This window comes from Tenrec ecaudatus, chromosome 7, assembly GCF_050624435.1.
Source record: "Tenrec ecaudatus isolate mTenEca1 chromosome 7, mTenEca1.hap1, whole genome shotgun sequence".
Lineage (NCBI taxonomy): Eukaryota > Metazoa > Chordata > Mammalia > Afrosoricida > Tenrecidae > Tenrec > Tenrec ecaudatus.
Window position 1 is genome coordinate 54,271,136 of NC_134536.1, and position 25,677 is coordinate 54,296,812.

At 41.1% G+C, this 25,677-nt stretch overlaps 1 protein-coding gene across 3 annotated transcripts in view; it reads left to right on the forward strand.

The window, feature by feature from the left end:
* Window positions 1-18,456, forward strand: part of ROS1 (ROS proto-oncogene 1, receptor tyrosine kinase) — a 157,112-nt gene extending 138,656 nt beyond the window's left edge. For all 3 annotated transcript variants that reach the window (XM_075553956.1, XM_075553957.1, XM_075553955.1), the window contains 2 exons: window positions 1,167-1,330; window positions 18,155-18,456. In XM_075553956.1, coding sequence (XP_075410071.1) covers window positions 1,167-1,330; window positions 18,155-18,456 — 466 coding nt within the window. The remainder of the gene's footprint in view (window positions 1-1,166; window positions 1,331-18,154) is intronic.
* The last annotated feature ends 7,221 nt before the right edge of the window (window positions 18,457-25,677 follow it).

Genomic DNA, 25,677 nt, shown 5'->3' on the forward strand with positions numbered 1-25,677 from the left:
TGACAGGTACAGTGGGGTCCTTCACCATGTTCCAGTAAGTCACATAAACGTTTCACCCAGAATACATCTTCATGCCTTCTTGAAGAGGTGGATGAAGGTTTGTAGCTGGACTGGAAATAAAAGAAACTCATTTAGTAACCACTAAGATTAAGGATTACCTAAAAAGACCTTTTTAAAATATTGAATTGGACTAAATGATAAACTGCATTGGATTTAATAAAGGCAATCTTCTTCTGCTGAGTAGGAGCTCTGAAAAAGACCTGACTGGTTACTTAAAAACAATAAGAAAACACTGCCATTGGGTTGGCTGATTCTTAGCCACACTATCTAGTTTCTGAGCCTGTGAAAATCTTTATGAGTAACAGAGAACCTCATCCTTGTACCTCAAAGTGACTGGGGGATTTGAACCCTGATTGTGGTTAGCACTACAATGCTTACCCACCAGCTTATAATTAGTTATAAACAACATGAAAAAGTTGCACTTTTTTCCTGCTCTTATGAGTATCAGTATAGCAAGTACAGTGACTCTTACATTTGATTACTTGTTTTTTATCTATATCCTCTTTACCAGGGCAGGTCTAAGAGAACAAGGGGGCATACTCTTGTATTCCCTGCTGTTGACCTACTCTCTAGTATAAAATGTGTCCAACACATCTTCAGTGAGCAAATGAACAAGTAAACCCTGGTTAGGGGTGCATTTAATCAGATAGTGTGATAAAGAGAAAAAAGCACTGGGCTCTAACCTACTGGTTTTGCTTCTAAATATGTGTGACCTGGTGCAAGTTTTAGATTTCCCATAGATATCAATGTATGCAAATGTGTAGTACTTTTTATCCAATACTTTTTATAACTGTTAATTTCTTATGTGTTGAGTAGACATTTTCCAATCATTTATTCACTTATTCCTTTGGATTAATAATCACTATTAAAAATAATATCAGCTTTTCAAAGGAAAGCTATTATTTAAATAAAGTTAATCAAACTGCCAATACCCATTAAGGAAGAAACCAAAGTTTTGTTCTGGTTCATCTATCATAATCAGAGAAAACTGGCAATATTTCATATTCTTCTAATTTTCATATGACTCTACCTAAGTTATTATCACTTAAAGTTAACTAATAATATCAAATCATTATTTGTTTTCCTGTCTTTACCTACATTTCCAGGTGGAATTTAATGATCCAATGCTGGGCTCAAGAACCTGACCAAAGACCCACTTTTAATAAAATTCAAGACCAACTTCAGTTATTTAGGACTTTCTCCTTAAAAAATATTTCCCAATGCCGTGATCAAGCAAGCACCAGGGGGATCATAAATGAAGGCTTTGAACGTAAGTTTGAGTCTGCTTCAGAATTTTCTGCTTTTCTTTAAGGGTTAAAATGGGATGTACACAAAAGGCACTTTAGGAGTTAGAAGATTCATATATTGGGGGAGGAAAAAAGATTCATATATTGTTATTATTATTAATTGTTATCATAAGTGTATTTACATGACTCCTTGAAAATAATTCGTACTTAGCACAAAAATATATAAACGGTAGGGATATGGTCGTTGGGTTTATCATAGAAAATCACCAGGAGAACTAACATGTTGGACTGTTTTCATGAAGTCTGTTCTCTTCCCACTCAATCCCCCTACCAGTTTGAAGGTCACATGTAGAGCTGAGCAAATTGTGTGCTCTTCGTGAATGGTGCGTTATCATCAGCAGTCTGTGCAAGCCTTCCTTCTGACCCATCTCTCTCCCCTGACTTCCTTCCTCCCCGCTCTCCCACAGGGAATAATTCCCGTGTCTTCAATATGTATCTTTTGATTTGTATGCTTTCCCACAAAATATGGACTGTTTTTGTAGGCGTGTGTGATTATATTATAGAACACTTTGCTTTCTTTTTTCATTGAGCACTCGTTTTTAACCTTCTTTCACGCTGTGATATAATTATGTTATATATAATTCATTACTTCTAACTGCTCAGTAATGTGGTTTTGACTAGTGCAGTGTATCACACCTTGTTAAAATTTAGTCTGATTTTAAGACTTTAATATTTTTGGTAATTTATGACTGTAATTTGGAGAAAAAATTTATTTTTTTAGTTCAAGGAAGAGTATGAAATAGAATTAAAACAGTGGTCACTTGATTCATTTTCAAATCAGGTTGATCAAATGCTTGCCTAATTGTATACTGAAATGAATTTTAAATGTTCTCTGCAGCTTTTTTCTAGAACCCCTTTCAATTAGTCAAACTTGCAGGCTCCTATTGTTTGACCGTTCGAATAAAGTCCTTTTACCTGACAGATAAAATACTGGGCTTGCTTGGAAATGCACCTGCAAAGAAGAAGGATGGCCAAGAATAAAGACCTCAGAATTAGATCTCTTGGTCTTTGCAGTGATCAATTGTAAGACAGCTCAGTGTAGAGACATTTACCCCGAGTGCTTCATTTAACTAACAGCAGGGAGAGAAAAAGAAGTCGAGGGATGCATGTTCACTTGTCTTGTTTGCTGTGTTTCGGACTCCACCGTTTTTGTTTGTTTTTCAGTAGATGGAGGATACATTCAGAAACAATGCGATACTAACTCCCATCGCCATTAGTCTCGTCTGACTCTGAGTGAAATGATAAGAAGAGTAGAGTTGGTTTCTGGTGCTATAACTCTTTTTTTAAAAAGCCATTTTCTTAGGGAATATTCCAGATATCATACAATTCAATATCTTGATAGTCATATCAAGAAGTGCTATACAATTGCTACCACAGTCAGTTTCGAAACATTTTTCTCTTTCTTGTATTCTGTTACCAGCTCCCGATTAGCCGTCCGCCACTCTCACCTGCTCACCTGTCACACCCCCAGGAGCCTTAATTTAGTTATTATCTCTAGAGATTCTTCCACCTGGGTTTCCTATACTGAAAAATATAGAAAAATACGTAACAGAGAGTCAAGAAACTACCAACAATAACAAAATACAGCAGAGATAAACCCCAGTTTGAAAGCAAACAGAAAATATTAAAAACCAGAGCAAAAGCAAAATGTGTCAAACAGGGAGATCAAATGATAAGGTTTAAACCATTTGAGTCAGATTTTTCATTGTAATCTATTTACTAATCACTATAATACTCTCTATTTGATAACCACACTGTTCCTATCCCTTGATTATAGTCAGAGAGAAATCGCAGAAGGTTTATTCTACGTGTAGAGCCTGGGGATGTATTTGGGCTTCCACTGCCATCCACCGCCTTCTGCAAACCAGCATCTCACAATTTAAGCTCTGATGCCATTTCCTCCCTTGAATTTGGATTATTTATAATCTCTGGGTCATAAGGGCTGGTGTGCTTCTCGCATGTAGACTTAGTTGACTTCTCACTTAGGTGCCTGCTGGTTTGAAAACAAGCCTTTAAGACCCCAGATGCTGGTCTTCCTGATAGTCAGCCATCCTTTAGTTTCTTCACCACACTTTGCAGTATCATTCATGTCTTTCATGAGAGTGAGTACTGAGCAGGGCCATGTTGTAAGATGCTAGTATTAAATGCAAGCCCCCAATCTAAGTTTACAATGCCTCTGGTTCACCTGAGAGGCAATTTTGTTATTTTATGTTAGAGAACATTATGGGTGGTCTTCCTGGAACATACGGTCTTTCTGCTTATCCTGCCATTGACCTAGCCCAGGAACCCATGTGATGCGTTTAAAACACAACAAAGAGCAGGACAGTAAACAGGTGCAGGCTAGCTACAAATCACAGTGCATGCCTGTTGACTTATACAGATTAAATACTTAAGTGATGGAAGACTGTTTACAAAAACAATGGGATTGGGTAATCAAGCAAAACTTGCAATAATATGCAATGACAATGGGAATAGAAATCCTCATTTTTCTCACTGGGTTGTGGGTTTCTAACTGCTGACCTGGTGGTCAGCTACTCAACACGTAACCAATTATGCCACCAGGACTCCTTTTAATGATGGTTTGTATGATTGTGTAGCAATACTTTTAGACTTACTCTAGTTTATAATATTTGCTTTTCATTGAGTGCCATTTTAAAAAATTTCAACTTCATGAGGTTGCTTTTATGATGCTCTGACTACAGATGAATAATGTGAGGTTCAGAAAAGTCAATACACATAGATTGCAAAGAAATGCATAGTGTTCAAATCTGGATTTGTCTCGCTCCAAAGGCCAGGTTCCACCCACTGCATCGTGCTGGTTTCCCGATACATAGCCATTGAAGTTCCACATGCACGTTAATGTGTCCATACATCCCATGGAACTTTTATGTGGATGAAATATTAATAGTGAACCCTATTAATATTTGGAAACAAGTTTACGTTTTTACCCTACCTAAAATCTGTATCTTTCCCATCCTATCACTAAATCTATCCTTATTGCAATAGTCCCTATGCAGTGCAATAGCCCATCCTCTGCAAAAGGAATCAAACACCCAGGAATAATCTCTAACTCCTCTTTTTATTCTCTTTTCCACATACGGTGAATAACCATGTCTGATTCTTGTTTCTACTTATTGTACCATTGAGCCTATCCTTACTCAAAGCAATCCTTTGTCCCACAGGACAAAACTATCTCGTCCTATGCCATCTTGACAATTGTTAGGCGTAAGCCTATTGTTTCAGCCACTGTGTCCATCCATCACTCCTTGAAGGGCTTTCTCTCCCCCCTCACCCCCGCTGCCCCTCTACCTTACCAAATATGATGTCCTTTTCCAAGGACGGGTCTGTCCTGATAACAGGTCCAAAGTATGTGAGATGAAGTCTCGCTGTCCTTGCTCCAAGGAGCATCCTGGCTGTTCATCTTCCAGCACAGGCTTGCTGGTTCTTCTGGAAGCCCCTGCTGCTCTCCGTCGTCCCCTCCAACTCCACCACGCAGATGCGCTACGCTTCTCGGGGCGCCTTACTCACTTTTCAGCATCTGCAAGCATATGAGGTAATTTAAAATATGTTGGCATTAGTCAAATGCACTGGAGTCTTCAAAGTGGCATCTTTATTCTTAAACAATTTAAAAGGGTCTCGTATAGCAGATATATTCAGTGCTTTGAATTCTTCACTGCTGCTTCCATTGCATTAATTTGAATCCAAGTAAAATGAAATATGTGGGAAAGTCAATATTTCTTCCATTCCTTGTGATGTTGTTCATTGGACTAGCTGTGAAGATTATCTATCTATCTATCTATCTATCTATCTATCTATCTATCTATCTATCCATCTATCTCTCCATCTATCTATCTATCATATATCTATCCATCTATCTATTGATAGAGAATTGCAATCTATACTGATGGCTGCAGTCTTTGCTTTTCTCCAGTTAGTGTTTCAAGCCCTCTTCACTCTCAGTCATCTGCTTGTTGCTTATTGTTAAAGAAGCTTCCTCCAATCCTGATGCTGTACTCTCCTCTGAATCATATTTTTCCCAGCATACTAACTGAATTAATATGGCATACTGATTGAATATGTATGATGAAAAGATACAACCCCAATACACGCCTTTCCTGATTTTAAGCCACAAAGTTTTACCTTCTTCAGTTCTAAGAAAGCCTCTTGATCTATGTGTAGGTTGTGCATGAGGACAGTTAAATGCTCTTGACTTGCCATTTTTTGCAATGCTAGCCATAGGTAGTTATAATCCACCTGTACAATACATTTGCATAGTCAGTAAAACAGAAGTAAACATCTTTCTGGTATTTTTTGCTTTCAGTCAAGATTCATCTGATTTCAACAATGATATCCCTTCTTCCCATCTTCTTTTGAGGCCAGTTTGGTCCGCTTTCTGTTGATGGTACCCATGTTTAAGTTACTTTTAGCATAATTTTCTTGAATGTGGTATTGATGTTATCTTGATGACTTCCTCATTCTGTTGGATAACCTTTCTTTGGAATGGGCACCAATGTGGGTCTCTTCCAGTCATTTGACACGGTGTGCCACATTTCTTGGCACAGCCTGGTGAACGCATGCTCCCAGACCTGCATCAGTGTGTTTTCATATATCAAATGTTATTCCATCAATACTTGGGAACTTTGTGCCAATAACAGTGCAGCTTGGCCTTCAATGTCATCATTTCTTGATCATATGCTAGCTCTTGAAATGGTGGGTTGTCAACTAATTCTTGTGGGTACACTGACTCGGTGTAGTCTTTGTACTTTCTTTTAATGCATCCTATGTCACTCAGTTCAATATTTGCCCTTAGAAGCCCTCAATATTGCACCTTGAGGTTTTGATTTTTCTTCATCTCTTTCAGCTTAAGATAATGCTGAGCATGTTCTTCCCTTTGATCTTTCTGATTTCAGGTCTTTGCCCGTCACTCTAATACTTTATCTCCTCAGGCTGCCCTTTCCTTTTTATTTATTTTTTTTGTTTAGCTCTTTTGCTTTATTATTTCTTCCATTTGCTTTAGCTGTTCTACATTCAAGAGAAGGTTTCAGAGTATCTTCTGATATCTTTTATTTCTTGTCTTTTTAGTAGTCTTTTGGATTTTTTTCATGTATGATGTTCTTTATGCCCTCCCATGCTCATCAAGTGTTCTGTCACTTGTGTTCAAGGTGTCACATCTGCTCTTGAGATTGTCTCTAAATTCAGATGGGGATACATTCAAGATTGTACTTTGGCAATGTTGGACTTGTTTGAATTTTCTTCAGGTTTAACTTGAATTTGCATATGAGAAATTTAGGGCCTGTTCCACAGTCAGCACCTGGAATTGTTTTGGCGGATAACATTGAACTTCTCCATCATCTTCTCCCATGGGTACAGTCATTTTATCTCCTGTGCATTCAGCCTGCCAAAGTCCATGAATATAAACCCCTGTTGATGTTGTTGGAAAGAAAGTATCTGCAGTGAAGAATTAACTGGAAAATTCTATCATGCTGTATTCAGTTTTTGTTTCAAAACCGAGGTCATAGTTTCCAATTATGAATTATTCCTTTTGTTTACAACTTTTGCATTCCAGGTGCCAGTAATTATCAATGCATCTTGATTGCATGTTTGATCAAATTCAGACTGAACAAGTTGGGAGAATTCTTAAATTCGTTTATCACTAACTTAAATGGTTGGCACATAAAATTAAATCATAATATAAACTATATTTGCATATAACCTTACAGATATTATATTTCAAGACAGCATTGCATTTCAAGCATTGTATTTCAAGATTGACATTGAAATGTTCTTTTTTGAAAATGAATGCAAAGGCATTCCTTTTGAATTTGTCTTTCCTGGTAGAATAAACCATATGATTTCTCTGACTCAAAAGGACCAACACCAACCCATTTCAGCTCATTCATATCTAGGATATTGATCTTTACACATTCCATAGCACATGGAATTCTTTCACTGACTCTCTTTCAAATTCAGCTTTCATCCAACTTCATGTCCAGACACTGCCTTAGTTCAGGCCCTTAAAATTTCCTGTTAGATAACAATAAAAATCCTCAACTCGTATTTGTGCCTCTAGTCTTACCTATTTTCTAATTAAATCTCCAATGCAATTAGAGGGAACGTTCTAAAGGACACACCATATAATGAAATCACGCCAATTTTAAAAAGAAAGAAAGAAAGAAATTAGAGTAGGTCTTTACAATTTTGTATAGAAGCTTTAGCAGCGATCTCTGCTTTTGCTAATGATTTTGGAAGTTGTCCTTTTCACTGGAGTGTGTGTCCACTCATAGGAAACACTGATGCTGCCCGTCTACTACTGGATAATACTATTTTACTCAAGCCATTTGATTCTCATCTGCCTCTTGAAACCTCATGTACAGAAGCTTTAGAAGAACCACAATTCAGGGTGATTTGCAAATATGCAAAATGAAATCTTTTATTCCTAAAATAAAGTAATTGGATTCAATGTATAGATATCTTAAAAGGCAAGCAGAAAATAGTTTGGCTTACTAATATTGAAAGCATGTTTTTCTTACTAAATGTACTGCTCTTATTTATAGAAAGGACATTTTTATTGATAAGACTCAGATTTAAATTTGTTTATAAATATCATTCTTGTAGACCTTGTATGCAGAATCATATTTTTATAAGGTTTATGAAGCAGTTTGACAGTATTTTACAATGACCATAAGTGACTTTTAATTCCTTTCCATTTTTCTTCTTACTTTTCCAGTAATTGATCTCAGTAATTATTCTTGCTATATTATTGTACAACCCTAACTTATCTTTAAATAAAACTATAAAAGTAATTTAGTTACTGTATAATATATACAATTACATAGGTAGATTAAAATCTCCTAATCTTATTTCAAATTGCTAGCTTCAGTTATCAATTTGGTTATACTTACAAATATTTTATTTGCATATACAACCATTTCTAGAAATGTTCACTTATGTGTAGCTTTATATGTACATTTACAGGGTAAAGTTGAGGTAATATATAGGAATTTGTAGGCTGTAGATATTTTTGGTCATAATTATTTTTAACAAATGAGCTTGCTTTTCAAGATTTGTTGGGAAGATGGTTTTTTACGGTGCTGTCTTCTGGAAGCCAGGAGGACAAGCAGTCTATGATGTCATTGAGAGGGAATCTGTATTTGTGGGAGCCCAGAGGAAATGTGGCCTAGGGAGAGTCAAGAAATCTACTTGAGGAAGAGAATTATAAGATAAGTTCTATAAGGAGGTAGGGAAAAGGGTAATTTTTTTTGAGAAAACGAGCAGTACATGAAGGCAGGAAGTTATAGAGAATAGAATGTTATATTCAATTACAGGTGGTTTATTACACAGGAAGGAAAGAGCTGGCAAGCAGTGAAAAGAGAGTGATGTAGTTCACACTAACCAAGGCAAATTAATGAAAATTGGAAAAATGAATAATAATACATGTTGTTGTGTGCTGTCCCATAATGACGTGGCACGATTGAGTAGAATTCCCCCATAGGGTTTTCTGTGTTGTAATCCTTAGAGGATTGTCGACTAGTCAACAGTGCATTTCAGGAAGTAGCATATGACCATGAACCAATGGTGCTGAAGGAAGAAGTTCAAACTGTACTTCATGCATTAGCCAAAAACAAGGCTCCAGGAATTGTCAGAATACCCATTGAAATGTTTCAGAGATTTGAAGAAACCCAGGAAGCACTAGCTAGTCCATTCCAGGAAATTTGGAAGACAGCTAGCTGGCCAACTGACTGTAAGAGATCCATAGTTGTGCCCATTCCAAAGAAAGGTGGCCCAGAAGAATGCTCAAACTATAGAACGATATCATTGGTATCACACACAAGTAAAAGTTTAAGATCATCCAGCAATGGTTCCAACAGTACATTGACAAGGAATCACCAGAAGGTCAGGCTGGATTCAGAAGAAGACATAGAGCAAGAGATATCATAGCTGATATCACATGCATCTTGGCCTGAAGCATAGAATACCAAAAAACAAACAAACAAAAATGTTTATTTGCATTTCATTGACTATGTAAAGGCATTTGACTGTGCGGACCATAGTAAACTGTGGATAACCTTGAGAAGAATGGGAATTCCAGAATACTTCATTGTGCTCATTTGGAACTTGTACATGGATCAAGAAGGAGTTGCACAATCAGAACCAGGGAATACTACATGGTTTAAAATCAGGAAAGGTGTGTGTCAGAGTTGTATCCCTTCACCATACTTGTTCAATCTATATGCCAAGAAAATCATCAGACAAGCAGGGTTATATGAAGAAGAGTGTGGCATCAGGATTGGAGGAAGGCTAATTAACAGCCTGCTGCATGCAGATGACACAGCCTTGCTTGCTGAAAATGAGGAATTGAAGCACATACTGCTGCTGCGCCTGCTGCTGCTGAAGGATTGCAGCCTTCAGGATGGATGTCAACTCAATGTAAACAAGACCCAAATCCTCATGATTGGACCAATAGATAACATCATAGTAAATGGAGAAAAGGTTGAAATTGTCAAAGATTTTGTCTTGCTTGGATCCACAATCGATGCTTATGGAAGCCACATTGAAAATATCAAAAGACCTATTGCATTAGGTCAATCTACTGTGCCAGACCTCGGTAGAGTATTAAAGAGCAAGGATGTTACTTTGAGGACTAAGGTGCGCCTGACCCAAGCCATGGTATTCTCCATCGCATCATACACTTGTGAAGGTTGGATATTGAATAAGGAAGACTAAAGAACAATCAATGCATGTGAATTGCTGTACTGGAAAAAGAATATTGAAAGTACCATAGACTGCTAAAAGGACAAACCAATTTGTCTTGGAAGAAGTAAAGCCCAAGTACTCCTTAGAGGCAACGATAGTGAGAGTTGACCTTACACACTTTGGACATGTAGTCAGGAGAGACCAGTCCCTGGAGAAGGACACCATGTTTGGTAAAGCAGAGGGGCATTGAAAAAGAGGAAGGCCCTTAAGGAGAAGATTGGCACCCTAGCTGCAACACTGAGCTCAGGCAGAGGCAAAATTGTGAGGATGGCACAGGACCAGGCAGTGGCTCGTCCCGTTGTGCAGAAGAGAGCTATGGGTCGGAATGGACTTGAAGGCTTATAACAACAACATCAACAGGAGTGGCCTGTGAGAGAGGAAATAAGCGAAGGTAGAGCTTGAATGTTTGCAAAGGAAAGAAAGACTCAAAATTCCTCAAGGCAAGCCTATATATAATTACTTTATAAATAAAAGTGATTATATTTCACCATAGATTAATGCTTTGCAGACTGGTTGGTATACTTAGCAAAACAATGGATGTCTCTTTTCAATGTTATTGTACGAGATAAATAGGAAGTTAAGAAAGCCACCAGAAGAACATTTAAAAAGGAGGAGAGGTATTACTATTGCGAAGAGCAATAATACCATGCATTTGCTATGGTCCTACTGACCTAATGGAATAGAGAGAGAGAGAGATTAGTAACATATCTGGGCATCTAGTAAAAATATCCCAGTGACTTCATCCACACATTTGTGTAAACATCACCTCATCAGTCTCAGGGAGTTCGACAGGAAACAAATCTAAATGCTCCTCTGCTGTTCTAAACATAGCCAGTCAGCCGGCATATGTCTTGTCTGTAAATACCATCTTACTTGGAAGTCTTTATTTTAATATTTCTCTCAAAGAGAGGGTGGAGAAGTGTGTGTGTGTTGTCTTTGTTCAAGGTCGCTGCGTTTGAGGTCTGACCTGAAGACTTTCTATTAAGTTGTTTTACAACAAAATAAACAAAACACACACACACACACACACACACACACCACTACTAAGGGCTTTATGCAGCAAGAAGATGTACTAATTGTCGAAGGCTTGCAGGTTCGAATGACTAAATATTGCTCTAAGTACAATGAACCAATGAAATACGTTGCTAATGATTTCTCTTTGACAGCTGGCACCAGAGTTTATGAAATGAATTTGCCTCATATAAAATACTATTTTTCAAAAAACTCAACAACAGGTTAATAAATAAATAACTCCTATTTCCCTAAGAAGTTTCCCAATATGTTCTTTGATGAATTAAATGTTTTACAATGAAGCAATTGACAACATGAGTAGCTAGCTATATATTGTAGATGTTTTTATTTTCCTTTAGTCTAATTTCTTTTCTTTCTTTTAAAAAATCATTTTATTGGGGCTCTTACAGCTTGTATAACATTCCACACATCAATTGTATCAAGCACATTTGTACCTATGGTGCCATCATCCCTTTTTAAACACTTACTTTCTATTTGAGCCCTTGGTAGCAGCTCTTTCCCCACCCCCTGCCCCCTTCCACTCTTGTGACCCCTTGATAAATTATAAATTATTGTTGTTTTCATGTCATACACCAACTGCTGTTGCCCTTCACCCACATATCTGTTGTTCATCCCCTTGTGGGGTAGGGTGGGGTGGGGGTTAATGTGTTGATCATTGCGCTCAGTTTTCCCTTCCTCCCCTCCTACTCCCTCTTTCCCCTCCTGGTATCGCTAGCTTCTCCCATTTCTATTCCTGAAGGGTTTATCTGATCTGGATTCCTTATGTCATGAGCTCTTATCTGTACCAGTGTACATGCTCTGTTCTAGCCAGAATGGGAAAGGAGGATGGGGGTCATGATAGTGGTGGGTGAGGAAACCTCAAAGAAGCAGAGGAACATTAGGTGTTTCGTTGGTATTAAACTGTGTCATGGTTGACGCGTCCCTTCCTTGTGACCCCTTTTGTGAAGGATGTCCTATTGTCTACAGATGGGTTTTGGGTCTCTGCTCCAATCCCCCTTGTTCTCAACAATATGCTTTTTGTTTGTTTGTTTTGAGCCTTCTGGTGCCTGTTATCTGATTCCATCTACATCTCATGATCACACAGGCTGGTGTGTTTCTTCTATGTGGGATTGTTGCTTCTCTGCTTGATGGCCACTTGCTTAACTTCAAGTCTTTAAGACCCAAGATGCTATATCTGATACCTGGGCACCATCAGCTTTCTTTATCACATTTGCTTATACACCCATTTTGTCTTCAGTGATTGATCATGTCAGGAGGGTGAGCATCACAGCATACCAGGTTGTTAGAAAAAAGTGTTATTGTGTTGAGGGAGGGCTTGAGCAGAGGCCCAAAGTCCATCCACTTCCTCAATGTATTGCCATATACATATATGTACATAGGCCAATACCTCTATTTTTATGAATATATTTACAGTGTGATGGTGGGGCAGGAGGAAGGTAAAAGGAAATTGAGGAAATATTTAGGAAGCAAAGCTCTGGATAGAGGCATTAACATAGGTTGCGATAAGAGTTGTATGAGCTCCCAATAAAATTATTCAAAACGAAACTAAACATAGGTGTGCACTCATGAAGACTAATCTCTTGAGACCTTTTGAGAACATCCCAATTTCCTCAAGAATCTAGGCGATTGGAATATTTAATATTTTAGTATATATGCTCATGAAGTGAGCATGGAATATTTAATATTAAGTATCGCATTTCTTCCCAAATTAAAAAGATTTTAAATCAGCATCACATCTAAGTAATAATTCTTAAGAGGATTGCCATTCCAATGAATATATATTGATCATAATCTTCAACAGTTGGCTTTTCCATAAGTATTCAGCACTTCAGTACAAACCAAATTGAAAGCTGATAAGACTATTTCTCTGGGGGAGATATTTTATAACACAACCCAACTACTTGCTGGTGTGAAATAGGCTAGAATGATGTTTGAAAAATAAAATGGAAAATGAGATAGTACTGATGAGCCTGTAGCTCGGCCACCTTGTCCTTTGGCGGCGTATGGAGATCGGCTAAAGAAATGTGCACTACACAGCACAGGGTAGGGAGAGAAGTTTGTTTATATTTAAAATAAAATGGAGTCCCTGGGTGGTACAAATGGTTAATGATCTTGCTATTAACCAAAAAGTTGTAGGTGCCTCATGTCCTGCCACAGGTGCCTCAGAAGACAGGCTTGGTGATCACCTTCCAAACCATCCACCCTTGGCAGGAAACTGCACGGACACGGTTACACTTCGACACACAGGGTCACCAACAGACTCCATGGGAGCTGGTTTGGCTTAAGTTTTATTATCAAATATGTTTTATCGTTCAAGTTGAATCCCTAAGGAGATTTAATTAAATTCCATTGGGTGAAAGTGAATGTGATGCTGTTTCCCTTGTTCTTTAAAATGACCTCATTCTCCCACTAAAAAAAGAAAAAGAACAGTCGTTATCCTGCTGATAGGACCCTTAGTAGAATAGTGGGTTGTACTTCGGGCTGCAAGCCCGCGGCCAGCAGTTTGAAACCACCAGGCACCCAGTGGAGAAAGACGAGACTGTCTTCTCCTGTGTCCGTGTCATACAGCCTTGGGAACCCACAGGGGTGCTTCTACTCTGTCCGAGAGGGATGCTTTGAGTCAGAATCAACTCGATGGCGGAAAGTGAGTGTGTGCTCAAGCTGATCATAACTGTGGGTAACTGCTCTGTAGGATTTTATTTGCCCATGTTTTTGTGGGAGGCTCTCCCATTTTGGCTAGCAGTGGGTGTATTAACCATTTCCATCATCCAATGACTCGATTAATTCCAAATAAACCAATTCAGATAGGAACACCCAGAAACTAGAAAGCATTGATGGAGACAAACAATTCCCATCAAACTCATTTGGTAAGGTATAAGGCATCATGCAAAAAAAAGATATAAGTGTGTGTATGTATGTGTATATATGTGTATATGTATATATGTATATGTATATATGTATATATATACCATATTAAATGAAGGGGGAAGTGCAGAGTGGAGACCCAAGGCCAAGTGTCGGCCAATGGAGATCCCCTCATAGAGGGGCCTAGGAGAGGAGATGGGTTAATTAGGGTGTGGTGTAGTACCGATGAAGAACACAGCTTTCCCCCAGATCCTGGATGCTTCCTCCCCCCAACTACCATGATCCGAATTCTACCTTGCAGGCCTGGATAGGACAGAGGCTGTACACTGGTACATATGAGGGCTGGAGGTACAGGGAATCCAGGGTGGATGATACCTTCAGGACCAAGGGTGTGAGGGACGATGCTGGGAGAGTGGAGGGTGAGTGGGTTGGAAAGGGGGAACTGATTACAAGGATCCACATGTGACCTCTTCCCTGGGAGAGGGACAGCAGAGAAGGGGGGAAGGGAGACTCCGGATAGGGCAAGATATGACAAAATAACGATGTATAAATTACCAAGGGCACATGAGGGAGGGGGGAAAGGGGAGGGAGGGGGAAAAAAAGAGGACCTGATGCAAGGGGCTTAAGTGGAGAGCAAATGCCTTGAGAATGATTGGGGCAGGGAATGTATGGATGTGCTTTATACAATTGATGTATGTATATGTATGGATGGTGATAAGAGTTGTATGAGTCCCTAATAAAATGTAAAAAAAGAAAAGAGGAGAAAAAAATGATTAGGGCAAAGACTGTACAGATGTGCTTTATACAATTGATGTATGTATATGTATGAACTGTGATAAGAATTGTATGAGCCCCAATAAATTGTTAAAATTTTTTTTTATCATTTTGAGTCCTTAGAATCATCTGAAATGTTTAAGGCGTGCCACAAGTTATGTTTCAACAAGAGTTTTACACTGACTTTTGTATGGGGGGAAAAATCAGTTTTTAAGTACACAAAGACAAAAATCATATCCACATAATTAGGAAGAAGACTGATTGCCCTTTAGCTGTCTGCCCCACTCCACATGGCATCCAGAACCTTTGGTGCAGCAAGGGCACCACACTGGAAGGCAAGCTGCCCAAGCAGCCACTTGCCCCAAAGTGGGGGAGGGGGGCGAGATGAATATGGGACACAAACTTCAGCCACGTAGAGTCTTTTTAAATTCCAGTTTTGTGATGTTGGGAAAATTACTTAACTCTGCTGTGTGTCAATTTCCTTATCTGTAAAATAGGATTTGCCAAACTCACTGCCTCGCATTTACTCCAACTCATATGGCTGATGATTCTACAGTCTGCATACCTTCTTTGTGCAATTGTTTCCCTTATTGACTTGTCAGTGGTTTAGCTGAAAATTGTGTAATGGGGTGAATTCAGTTCCATTCCCAAAGGGTGACCAGAGTCTCAGGGTTCTCCCAGGCTCCATTCGATCAGTCAGCCTAGTCTTTATGTTGAATGATTTTGAGTTTTGTTCAGTCTTTCTTCCTCTCTATCCAGGACTTTCTAATGTGATCTCTTTGAAAGCAGTCATAGCCAAGCACCCTCTAGTTCTGCTCTCAGAGTCATGGGACTGAGGTTTACCCTGCTGACTCATCTTGACCCTGTAGGACAGAGTAGAACGACTCCATCGGGCTTCTAAGACTTTAGCTCTCCATGGCAACAGAGAGCAGGTGCAAACAGGTGGGTTCCAACCACTGATCGGTGGCAAGTAGTCCCGCGCTTAATCCACTGCACCACCTGAGTTTCTCGTCACTTCCTTAGAAAGGGTCTTTCTGATGAGCTTATCTAAGTAGCAGCATCTCTTCAACACCAACAACACTTGCTCACCCTTAAACATTTGCATTTACAACAGAGTAGATCTGTCCCATGGGCATCTAGGAATGGGGAGCTTTATGGAAGCAGATGAATGCATCTTTCTCCCATTGCAGTATCTGGAGTCTGAACTGTTGGTCGTCAGTTAGCAGTTGAGCACGTAACCACTGTGCCACCAGGACTCTGTTCTCACCCCTTACTCTGCATCATGCTCCTCCACAGAATGTATTGTTACCCGAGATATGGTCAGTTATTATCTCTATTCCCATTAGAATGTAAACTCCAAAGAGCAAGCACCTATTCTGCCATGACACTGCACACCAATACTTAGAACAGGGCGTGGCATTTGGTGGGCCTTTAATAAGTGTTATCTGAATAAGTGATCTGATGGCTTAAAATAAAGCAATAATCTTTGTTGGTGTTAGGAGGCCTCACGTTGTTCCTGAGTTAGAGCGACTTTAGGGACAACAGAACCAAACTCAGCTCTGCTCAGAAGCCTTGCTGTATTTGAGCCCCTGCTTGCAGCCATTGCGTCCATCCAATTCCTTGACGGTCTTCCTCTGTGTCACTGACCCTGTACTATACCAAGCCTGATGTCCTCCTGGGACTGGTCTTTCCAGATAGCCTGTCAAAGTGTGTGAGACTAAGCATTTTCATCCTCACTTCTAGGGAACTCTCTGGCAACATTTCTTCCAAGAAAGGCTTGCTGTTCTGTTAGCCTCTGGTATAGTTAATATTCTTCGTCAACACCATAACCCAAAGGCAATGATTCTTCTTTGGTCTTCTTTATTCATCGTCCAACTTTCACATGCAGATGAGGCCATTGAAGCACCAGAGCTTAAGTCACCCTACTTTTCAAAGAGACGTCTTTGATATTTTACAGCAACTTTGCCCAATACAATCTGTTATTTGACTTCTTCCAATGCTGCTTCCATGCGTGTTGGTTGTGGGTACAAGTAAGATGAAATCCTTGACAATGTCAATATTTTCTTCCTGTCTTATGCTGTTACTTAGTTCAGTTGTGAAATCCCACCTCCCTGTTTATATTGAGTTGTAAGCCATACTGACTGTTGTAGTCTTTGATCTTCATCAGTAAGTGCTTCAAGTCCTCTCTGCTTTCAGCCAGCAAGGATGGGTCATCTTCATAACGCAGGCTGTTCATGAGCCTTCCTCCAATTCTCATGTTGACTTCTTCGTGGAGCCCAGATTTTTTTTAAAACATTTTATTAGGGACTCATACAACTCTTATCACAATCCATACATACATCAATTGTATAAAGCACATCTGTACATTCTTTGCCCTCATCATTTTCAAAGCATTTGCTCTCCACTTAAGCCCTTTGTATCAGGTCCTATTTTCCCCCTCCCTCCCCGCTTCCCCATCCATCATGAGCCCTTGATAATTTATAGATTATTATTTTGTCATATCTTGCCCTATCCGGCATCTCCCTTCACCACCTTTTCTGTTGTCCGTCCCCCAGGGAGGAGGTCACATGTAGATCCTTGTAATCAGTTCCCTCTTTCCAACCCACTCACCCTCTACTCTCCCAGTATTGTCCCTCACCCCCCGGTCCTGAATGTATCATCCACCCTGGATTCCCTGTGCCTCCAGCTCCCATATGCACCAGTGTACAACCTCTGCCCTATCCAGTCCTGCAAGGTAGAATTCAGATCATGATAGTGGAGGGTGGGGGGGAGAAGCCTTTAGGAACTGGAGGAAAGCTGTGTGCCTCATCGGTGCTACGGGAGTCCAGCTTTTGACTTATTTGTTAAGCATACAGATGGAATAAATTCAGTGAGAGCGTATTTCCTGACACACACATTTTCAGGTTTCGACCTCACAGTATTCCCTTGTTTGTCTCTCTTGGTCCATGCGAATCTCTAAAGATAACTATTTCAGGTGCTGTGGCAGGTATGAGTATTTTACACACAGAGGGCCTCTTGGGGCCGCTTATCATAGACAACTGTTTGCTCTACCTGCTAACACAGAGAGCGTGGCCTCTATGTTCCCACTCTATTTTATGTACTACTTCATTAGAATACACCCTACTTCCTACTCTAATCTACCTGCTTATGGATTCGCTCGCTATTACATCTCAATGGGCTCAAGTGCAGGAGCAAGTCCTGCTTATCTTTGTTCAAGCACTTCACATTTCTCATAAATATGTGTTGAACAAACGTGTAAGGTCGATGTTGCTGTGAATTGTCATAACCTGTAATAAACCTTGTTTATCACAAATATACGAAATAAAGCAGATGTTAGAGTAACTTTTCTATTTGTTTCACAGATGAAGATGACACTATGATTTGTTTGAATTCAGATGATGTTCTACCAGTTGCTCTAATGGAAACCAAGAACGAAGAAGGTTTAAACTATATGGTACTCGCTACAGAAAGCAGTCAAGGTGAACAAAATGCAGAGGGTCCTCTAGGTTCCCAGGAATTTGAATCTTGTGGTCCGGGGAAAGAAGAGAAGCAACCACATGCAGCCTGCCAAGAAAAACAAGTGGCTTACTGCCCTTCTGGCAAGCCCGAAGGCCTGAACTATGCCTGTCTCACTCACAGCCTATGTGGAGATGGGTCTGATTAAAGACTCAGCTTGGGAAATCAGAGTTAAGATAAACACTCCTGTTAAGTAGTTGCTGAACAAAAGCTGTAGTGGAATGCTAGGTGTTATCTATGACTCCAAATTGACATTGGAAAAGTGGAGAATTTTAATCTTGATTCTAAGATTCATTTGGGTTCCACTAAGCCAGTCTCCAAACCAACTGCCTAACTTTCAGAAGAATTCTTGGATGAACCCTCAAGTTTATCTGAAGGAGAAAGTCTACAGAGACCCACAAATCTGAAAGAGAAAACTCTTTTTCTCCTCCTCGCTTGAGATCCATCTCCATCTAGTAGCTGTTGCCTTCTTGTCGCATGTGGTCATGCAAACATCTCGGCTACAGACAGAAATACATCTACTTAGGGCCCTGCAGGAAGGGCATGAGGCGCATGCTCAGGGGGCCGATGGAGCTACAGAGTCTCCCAGGGGAAGCCAGAAGTGGAAAACAAAAGAAAAACAACCAACTCTACACATACCCATGACACAGAAATCATTATGAAACTTATTACCACAATAAAACATGACCTTAAATCACTACTTACTCTGAAATATTCTTTTGTTTTATTTTGGAGGACTGAAGCGGCAGCTTCACTGATACTGAAAATAGAGCCATAAGGATCTCAAAGTCCTAAAGTTGAGTCTAGCATATTGTAGGTTGTATACAAATCGCTCATGAGTTGTGTGCTATTATGGAAATTACCTAGTACACAATATTACTTACATATGCCGTGTCAATTTTATATATAAATTATCCAAACTTATATTTAGCATCAATTATCCTTAAAGTGAAATAGGTGATTATATAATGTTAACTCAAGGTATGTGTTTTTGAAGTACACAAAATAATACATAAATAAAAACTATTTAAAAAATTTTCCAGAGAAACACACTGACGTAGAACCCATTGCAGTTTCTTTCTTTTTGTGGTTACCTAATGAAACCTTTAGAGAAAGACAAGGCTTTCTGCTCTCATAAAGAGTACACGGTTGTCTACTGCCTTAGAGAGTTGTCGCCTGGGAAATCCACAGGGACAGTTCTCCCCTGCCCTCTGGGTTTTCTGTGAGTCAGGCGGACTCAGGGCTATACCTGAAGCCTTAGGGCCTATCCTTTCTAACGGGAGCACTAATAAATTAATCCATGTGTTTCTCAAGGGGCAGCATTCAGGTGTTGGCTAGAGACAACCCAAATCCAACTCACCGTCATCATGTCGATTCTGATAGGACAGAGCTGCTCCTGTGGGTTTCTGAGACTAACTGTGGAGCTGGAAAGCCTCAGTCTTTATTCCGCAGGCAGGCTGGTGGTTTAAACCTGGTGACCCCCCCCCCCCCCACGACCCTGTGGAAACATAATCTTTGCCTGATCAACCCCCTGAGAAGCCGCACAGGGGAGCAACTGTCTGGTGACAGAGAGAGAGGGGGGGGGGGAGAGAAAGTGGGTGTGATATTCTATGGTGAGGAGGCTCCAAGTACAGGTGCCATCATGCGGCCACTTTGCCATATCTGATGTTACATTGAACAAGGGTGCATGTATTTTCCGCTGAACTCCTGCCCCTCGAATGGGAATTTTTATTAATATTTTGGTAGCCCAGCCTATGATACCTCTTGTTTTGGTGGAAAATTCCTCCACCACTTAACGTCTGGGGAGGAGCCAGGTTCCACTTGTTTCTCCAGGGTCTCTTGCAGAGATAGGCAGGCACATGACCATCATTACTCAGACACACTTACTCTGGGCTTTTCTTTGAGAACTAGAGAGGCAAAGAAATAGGAACCATAGTGAATCTTCCCTAGTGATGGGGAAGGTGGCCGTGGTCTGGCTCCAGGGCCACTGGAGGCAGTGGTGCAAGAAGTGGCAGCCAGAGTCTAGAACCGGTGGTGTCTCAAACCCGTGGTGGCCAGACTGAGTCAGTTCTCCTGTCTACTTTGAGCCATGACTCCCACTCTTAAACTGGCACCTCAAGTCTTCCAAGTGAATCTGTGCATTGCTACCATATCTTTCAATACATGATTTTCTGTTAAAACAGCCAGAGTCTATGGCTTGTGACCAGCTCTTTGCTCTGTGGTAGTTATAGAATTGTCTGCCAATTTGAGAGGATTAAAAGTGAAGGAATGGGGTCTAGCCTGTCAATCAGGTCATAGCCAATGAATGAGGTCTCTGTGTGGGCATGGCCTTCTCCTGAGGATTCTGGGAACTTCAGTATTTCTTCTTAGATATGGGAGACAGACTCTCTCAGCTCACTCCCTGGGAGACACTGCAGTTGACAAACCACATGCAGATAGGCTGATGGCAGCTCTGAACTGGAGAAGCCACGTGGAGACCCCTGGCAGCACTGGGGTGCTTACATTGTCACCGGATCCACAGGACTTCCCACCCACTGGACTGTGATCTTCCTGCATTCAGCATCATTGCATGTGTTTCATGAGTCTGAAGAGGAATTTATAGATTGGTATCACATATGGGCTAATATCAGACTTTTGGTCTTGATCTGGACTGGGCTGGGATGTTTTCTTAATGTACAATTCTTCTTGTATATAAAGCTCTTTTTAAAACACATATGAGTGTCTATGAATTTGTTTCTCTAGTCAACCCAGACTGACACAGCTCTGCTAGTGCCCTGGACCTTTATTATGGTCTCTACAAAGGGATCAGAAGGACACAAGCCAGCCTGTGTTCGCATTACAATACACAGTCCAATTTGGATTTACAGCATATCCAAGGAAAACAGTCTTTTAAATGTCCAGTCCCAGTTGAGAGATACATTCAACCTAGCTGTCTTCTTAATAATGTAAATGAATAATGCAGGTAGAAATAGTTAATATAAAATGACACGACAGTGGCAGTGGCTGCTAGAGTGGCACATTGGGCTGCTAACCAAAGGCCACTAGTTTGAAACCACCAGCCGCTCCTTGGGAGAAAGATGAAGCTTTCTACTCCAGAAAGAGTTACAGTCTGAGAAACTCACAGGAGCCATTCTACTCTGTCCCATAGGATTGCTGTGAGTCAGAACCCACTCAATGGCAGTAAGAGAAAATCCCAGTTACAGAGAAGAGTAACTGACAACTATTGGTGATTGGTAATATTAGAAATCACATGTACTAACTTTTGAAAAATTAGATTTCATTATCAAAAGGAAAAAATTGAAAATGGCTAAAAATGGCATGTGTTGAAATGTTATTTTAACATTCTCCCCAAATTGATTGAAACAATACAAAATGAAAACAGTGGAACACAGGGATATGTAGCAAAGGAAAAGGCAAATCCAAAAGTCCTTCCTGGGGTGGAAGGCTAGTGACACGTGAAAGGAGCCAAATGCAGGTCAACGTAGCAGAATACAGCGCGGGAGGGGAAAGTGGCAGTGGATGCTAGATCATGAAGGTCGTATAAGGACTCCGGCTTTTTCTCTGAGTGGGATGGGAGGAAACCTGACTGCGGGGAGCCCAGTTGAAGTTTGGTTTGATTTACGTTTTATAAAGACCATTCTTAAAAAAAAGACCATTCTCGGTACTGTCTGAAGAACAGACTGTGTGGGGTGGGGCAGGGAGGCCGAAGCAAGAAAATCAACTAGAAGTTTATTGCAAGAAATCCGTGGCTGTTGGCTTTGACACACAGTGGCCCCCGTGGGTCAGAGTAGAACTGTGCTCCATGCGATTTCCATGGCTCGCTTTTCTTCTGAGGGGGCCCTGGTAGCCTCTTGCCTTCAACCTTTCAGTGGACAACCAAGCATCTTCACTACCCAGGGACTCTGATTATGGTAACCCACCGGGGAAGCCATGATGGTGCGCATCAGGGTGGTGACTGAGAAAGTGACGAAATGTGACGGATTCTTTACTTGTTTTGAAGTTTTATTGCTGATCGTTTGGATATAGTGTGTTCCTCTAATCTGCTCAGGGTTGTTTCCTAGAGGTGCTTCTCCAACACATATACTAGTATCAGCAACAGTCCAAGAAGTGGGAGAGCAAGACAAGTGACCGGGAGAACATCCTCCTGAGTGGCACAGGGGACACAGACAGACGCAGGCACAGTATAGCTGCCCCAATGCTGTGGGAAAATGTCCAGGAGAAGCCCCTTGAAAACGCGATCAGGAATCTGAACGATATGGAGAAAACCAGGCCTATGAAAAGAGAAGAGTTGCCTGACAATGGGAAATTAAGCCTGGCAATCTGCTTCCCATGAAAGCCCTAAACTTTTCCAAGGAAAGGAAGAAACCCTGTGGATCACAAGAGTCTAATCCATGACCAATCATGGGGTTGGAAAAAGACCAGCTGTCATTGAGTTCTGTGTTTGAATGGGGTCTCCATGAGTCAGAGGTGAATTGGACTGCGGGCAACAACAACAAATCATTAAAGCTATTTGTGAGTTCCGGGGGGGTCTTTCTTGTAGGTTATTTCACTCTGGTTAAAAGGGGGTCTCTTTTGCAGTGGGAGACTAGACACAGCTGAGGAATAAACTCAGCATTTGATAATGCTGCAGAGCTCCAGACACGTTACATGCTGGCTTCAATTAGGTCAGTTATACGAAGGTCAGACTTCAGGTAAAGGAAGCCTGGGGCTCTCTCACACAGGATTGGGGCCCTTCAATGAGTGCCTCAAGAAACGCGGCTTTGCAGCGTCCTCCAAACCCTCAGGACTTGCAGAGGTATCCTTCCCTCCAAGTAACAGAAGAGGCCTCACCTACACGAAGGTATCCCTAACTCCTCCACTGAGTGCCACATTGAGAACCAGTGTGAAGCCCCAGCACAACTTGACTGGGGATATGCTTAGTCAGAAAGATAAGGAAAGAAATTACATCTCAAAAATTAGCTAGCGTGTACGTGGGTAATGCTGGGATTCCCTTTTGAAGGTGTTTGATTCCGGGGATGAGAATGTAAGACTGGATAAGCAAGAAGTCATTCACTTGATGGTACTTTGTTGGGATGTGATATTTAACATCGTAGCACAAACTTAAGATGGGCCCAACCTCCTGATATGAGGGATGGCCTTGGGAGGCTGGAGAAAGCGAAGGCCCAGAGTTTCCCTGGCAGATAGTAGCCGAAGAAGTAAAAGAGGATGAGGGAAATGGGGTTGTTGGAAAGAACACAATAGAGTGAGGTCAGAAGGTCAACCAGAGGACATACCATTCTAGAAACCCACCCAGAATGCCCTCGGAAAGGGCGCCAGCATCACAAAGACATCTCAAAGAGGCATCCTCTGCAAGCCACGGATGATGGCAGGAGAGGGGGTCACAGAGCTGCGGGACTCACCGACAGGCACAGCCATGAGGAGTCCCTTTCCAATATAGAGGCTAGGTACTTGTACTTGTCCACCAGAAACCAAGAGAATGCCATCACCATGGTGATGGGCAAGCATCCCAAAAGCTTGACCTTAAGAAGTTGTGAGGACCATTAATAATGCCATGTTGTTTCCAAGGCAAAATTGATGAGCAGCCAGGGCTTAGCATCTATAATCAGAAGAAGGAAAAATCTGATGAACAGGAGGCCGATTGTTACGCCAACCAAAATCATGATGCTTGATCCCAGTTCCCAGAAGGGTCAGTTTTTAAATCCACAACTCTTTGGCAGAAGATGTGACCAAGTCCTTGGCAAACACTGTTGTAGATAAGTACTGCAATTCTTCTCACCATTCTCAAAGAGAAAAATGGATATTTGCTCTAACAACTCTATCCTAGGAAAAGGGGAATTACCAGGTATTTCTGATTAGACATAGGATTTAAGTCAACATTGGTATACCGAAATTTAAATAGTCATTGAAAACACCCCCCCTTTAGAGTACGGTTTATGGGACTAGGTATTAAATGGCTAAAGCCCAGCCTACAATATGTTCACTGAGCCCGTAGCTCAGTAGTCATTTTCCCATTCCCTAAAATGTGTAATTGAGATCCACAAGGATAGCAATTAAAATACCCCCCTCAATGGTTTGTGGAATAAAAGGCATAATGTGGAAGGCCAACCTCTAAAGGAAACCTCTAAAACTGCTCTCCACATCTTTCCTCACTCAAAATAGTAAATTCTAAGCAATATTGCAACTCAGGGGATGCCAGAGATTCACACCACCATTAAAGATCTAACAGAGCTTTACCATGTCTTCATTTAACTCTCCACTATAAAAATAGGTCCGACATGCCTGCACCCGCCAATCTTATCAATCCTGACACCAGCTGTCCCTCCTACGACAGTCTGTCCTTCTCTACTGTGTTTAATAACTGCAATGACTTGCTCATGGTTGTGGAGTTTATTAGAAAGCAGGTTACTATTTGGGATCAGAAATGTTCTAGAGACAGTTTGGTCAGGCTAGCCTCTTCTCAGCTATGCCTATAGGCAGGTCTCTCCCTGTTTTTGGCCTCTCAGCCACAAAGCCTTGTGACCTCTGCCCTGCTTGGGCACTGCTACACAGCTGTGTGATGATGAATAAATGCCCTAAAGGCACCGCAGCCTCAACCCCAAAGTGTTCCACTCTAGCGCCTATCTCCCCCAGTTAACTGCCTGGTGGCACCCCACTCCACAAGTGAGCATCCTTTTTCCAGTCACTCAGTTTTACTTGCTCCATGAGTCAAGAAACCCTGCAATGTTTTCCTTGGGTTGCTGCTGCTGCTGTTCCTCTGATGCACCCTCTTGTGTCACAGCGGTCTTCCCCTGGATCTAGAAGGTTCCAGGCACAGGGATCTCAGGGTCTAGGCAGGATGTGCTCCACTCTTGGCTTTCATTCTCAATGGCAATATAATCCCCTTCTCTGCTGGCAAGATGGAAAAATCACATCAAACCCTGTTACTAGTCACTCACAACTGAATCCTGTTGGCAACTTACCCCTTCTTTACCTAGACCATAAGGCAATTTGGTGGGAACTAACAAATATTATGGTGAAAAGAACCCCATGAAGTAATTTACTGCCCTGCACACAATTTGCCCCCTCCAGAAACTGGATGGATCCTTTGGAAGGAATAATGGTAAAATTCCATACATGAAAGCAAATAGTAGCCCAAATTTCAGACTGTGTTACCGATATAGTCCTGTTGCTAGAACAAACGAACAAAGCCTCAAGTACACAGTATGTGTAGGTGTCTTGGTATCTGTTTCTCAGAGGATCCGAACTGACTCCTCATCCCACTGAAGAGTCTATCGAGAATTGCTCTTCTGGCTTATGGAACGCAGGGAGGACCTTGGCATGACCTGTTTCAGCGAAGGGCAGGAACAGGGGTACTTATTTAGAGTGAGGG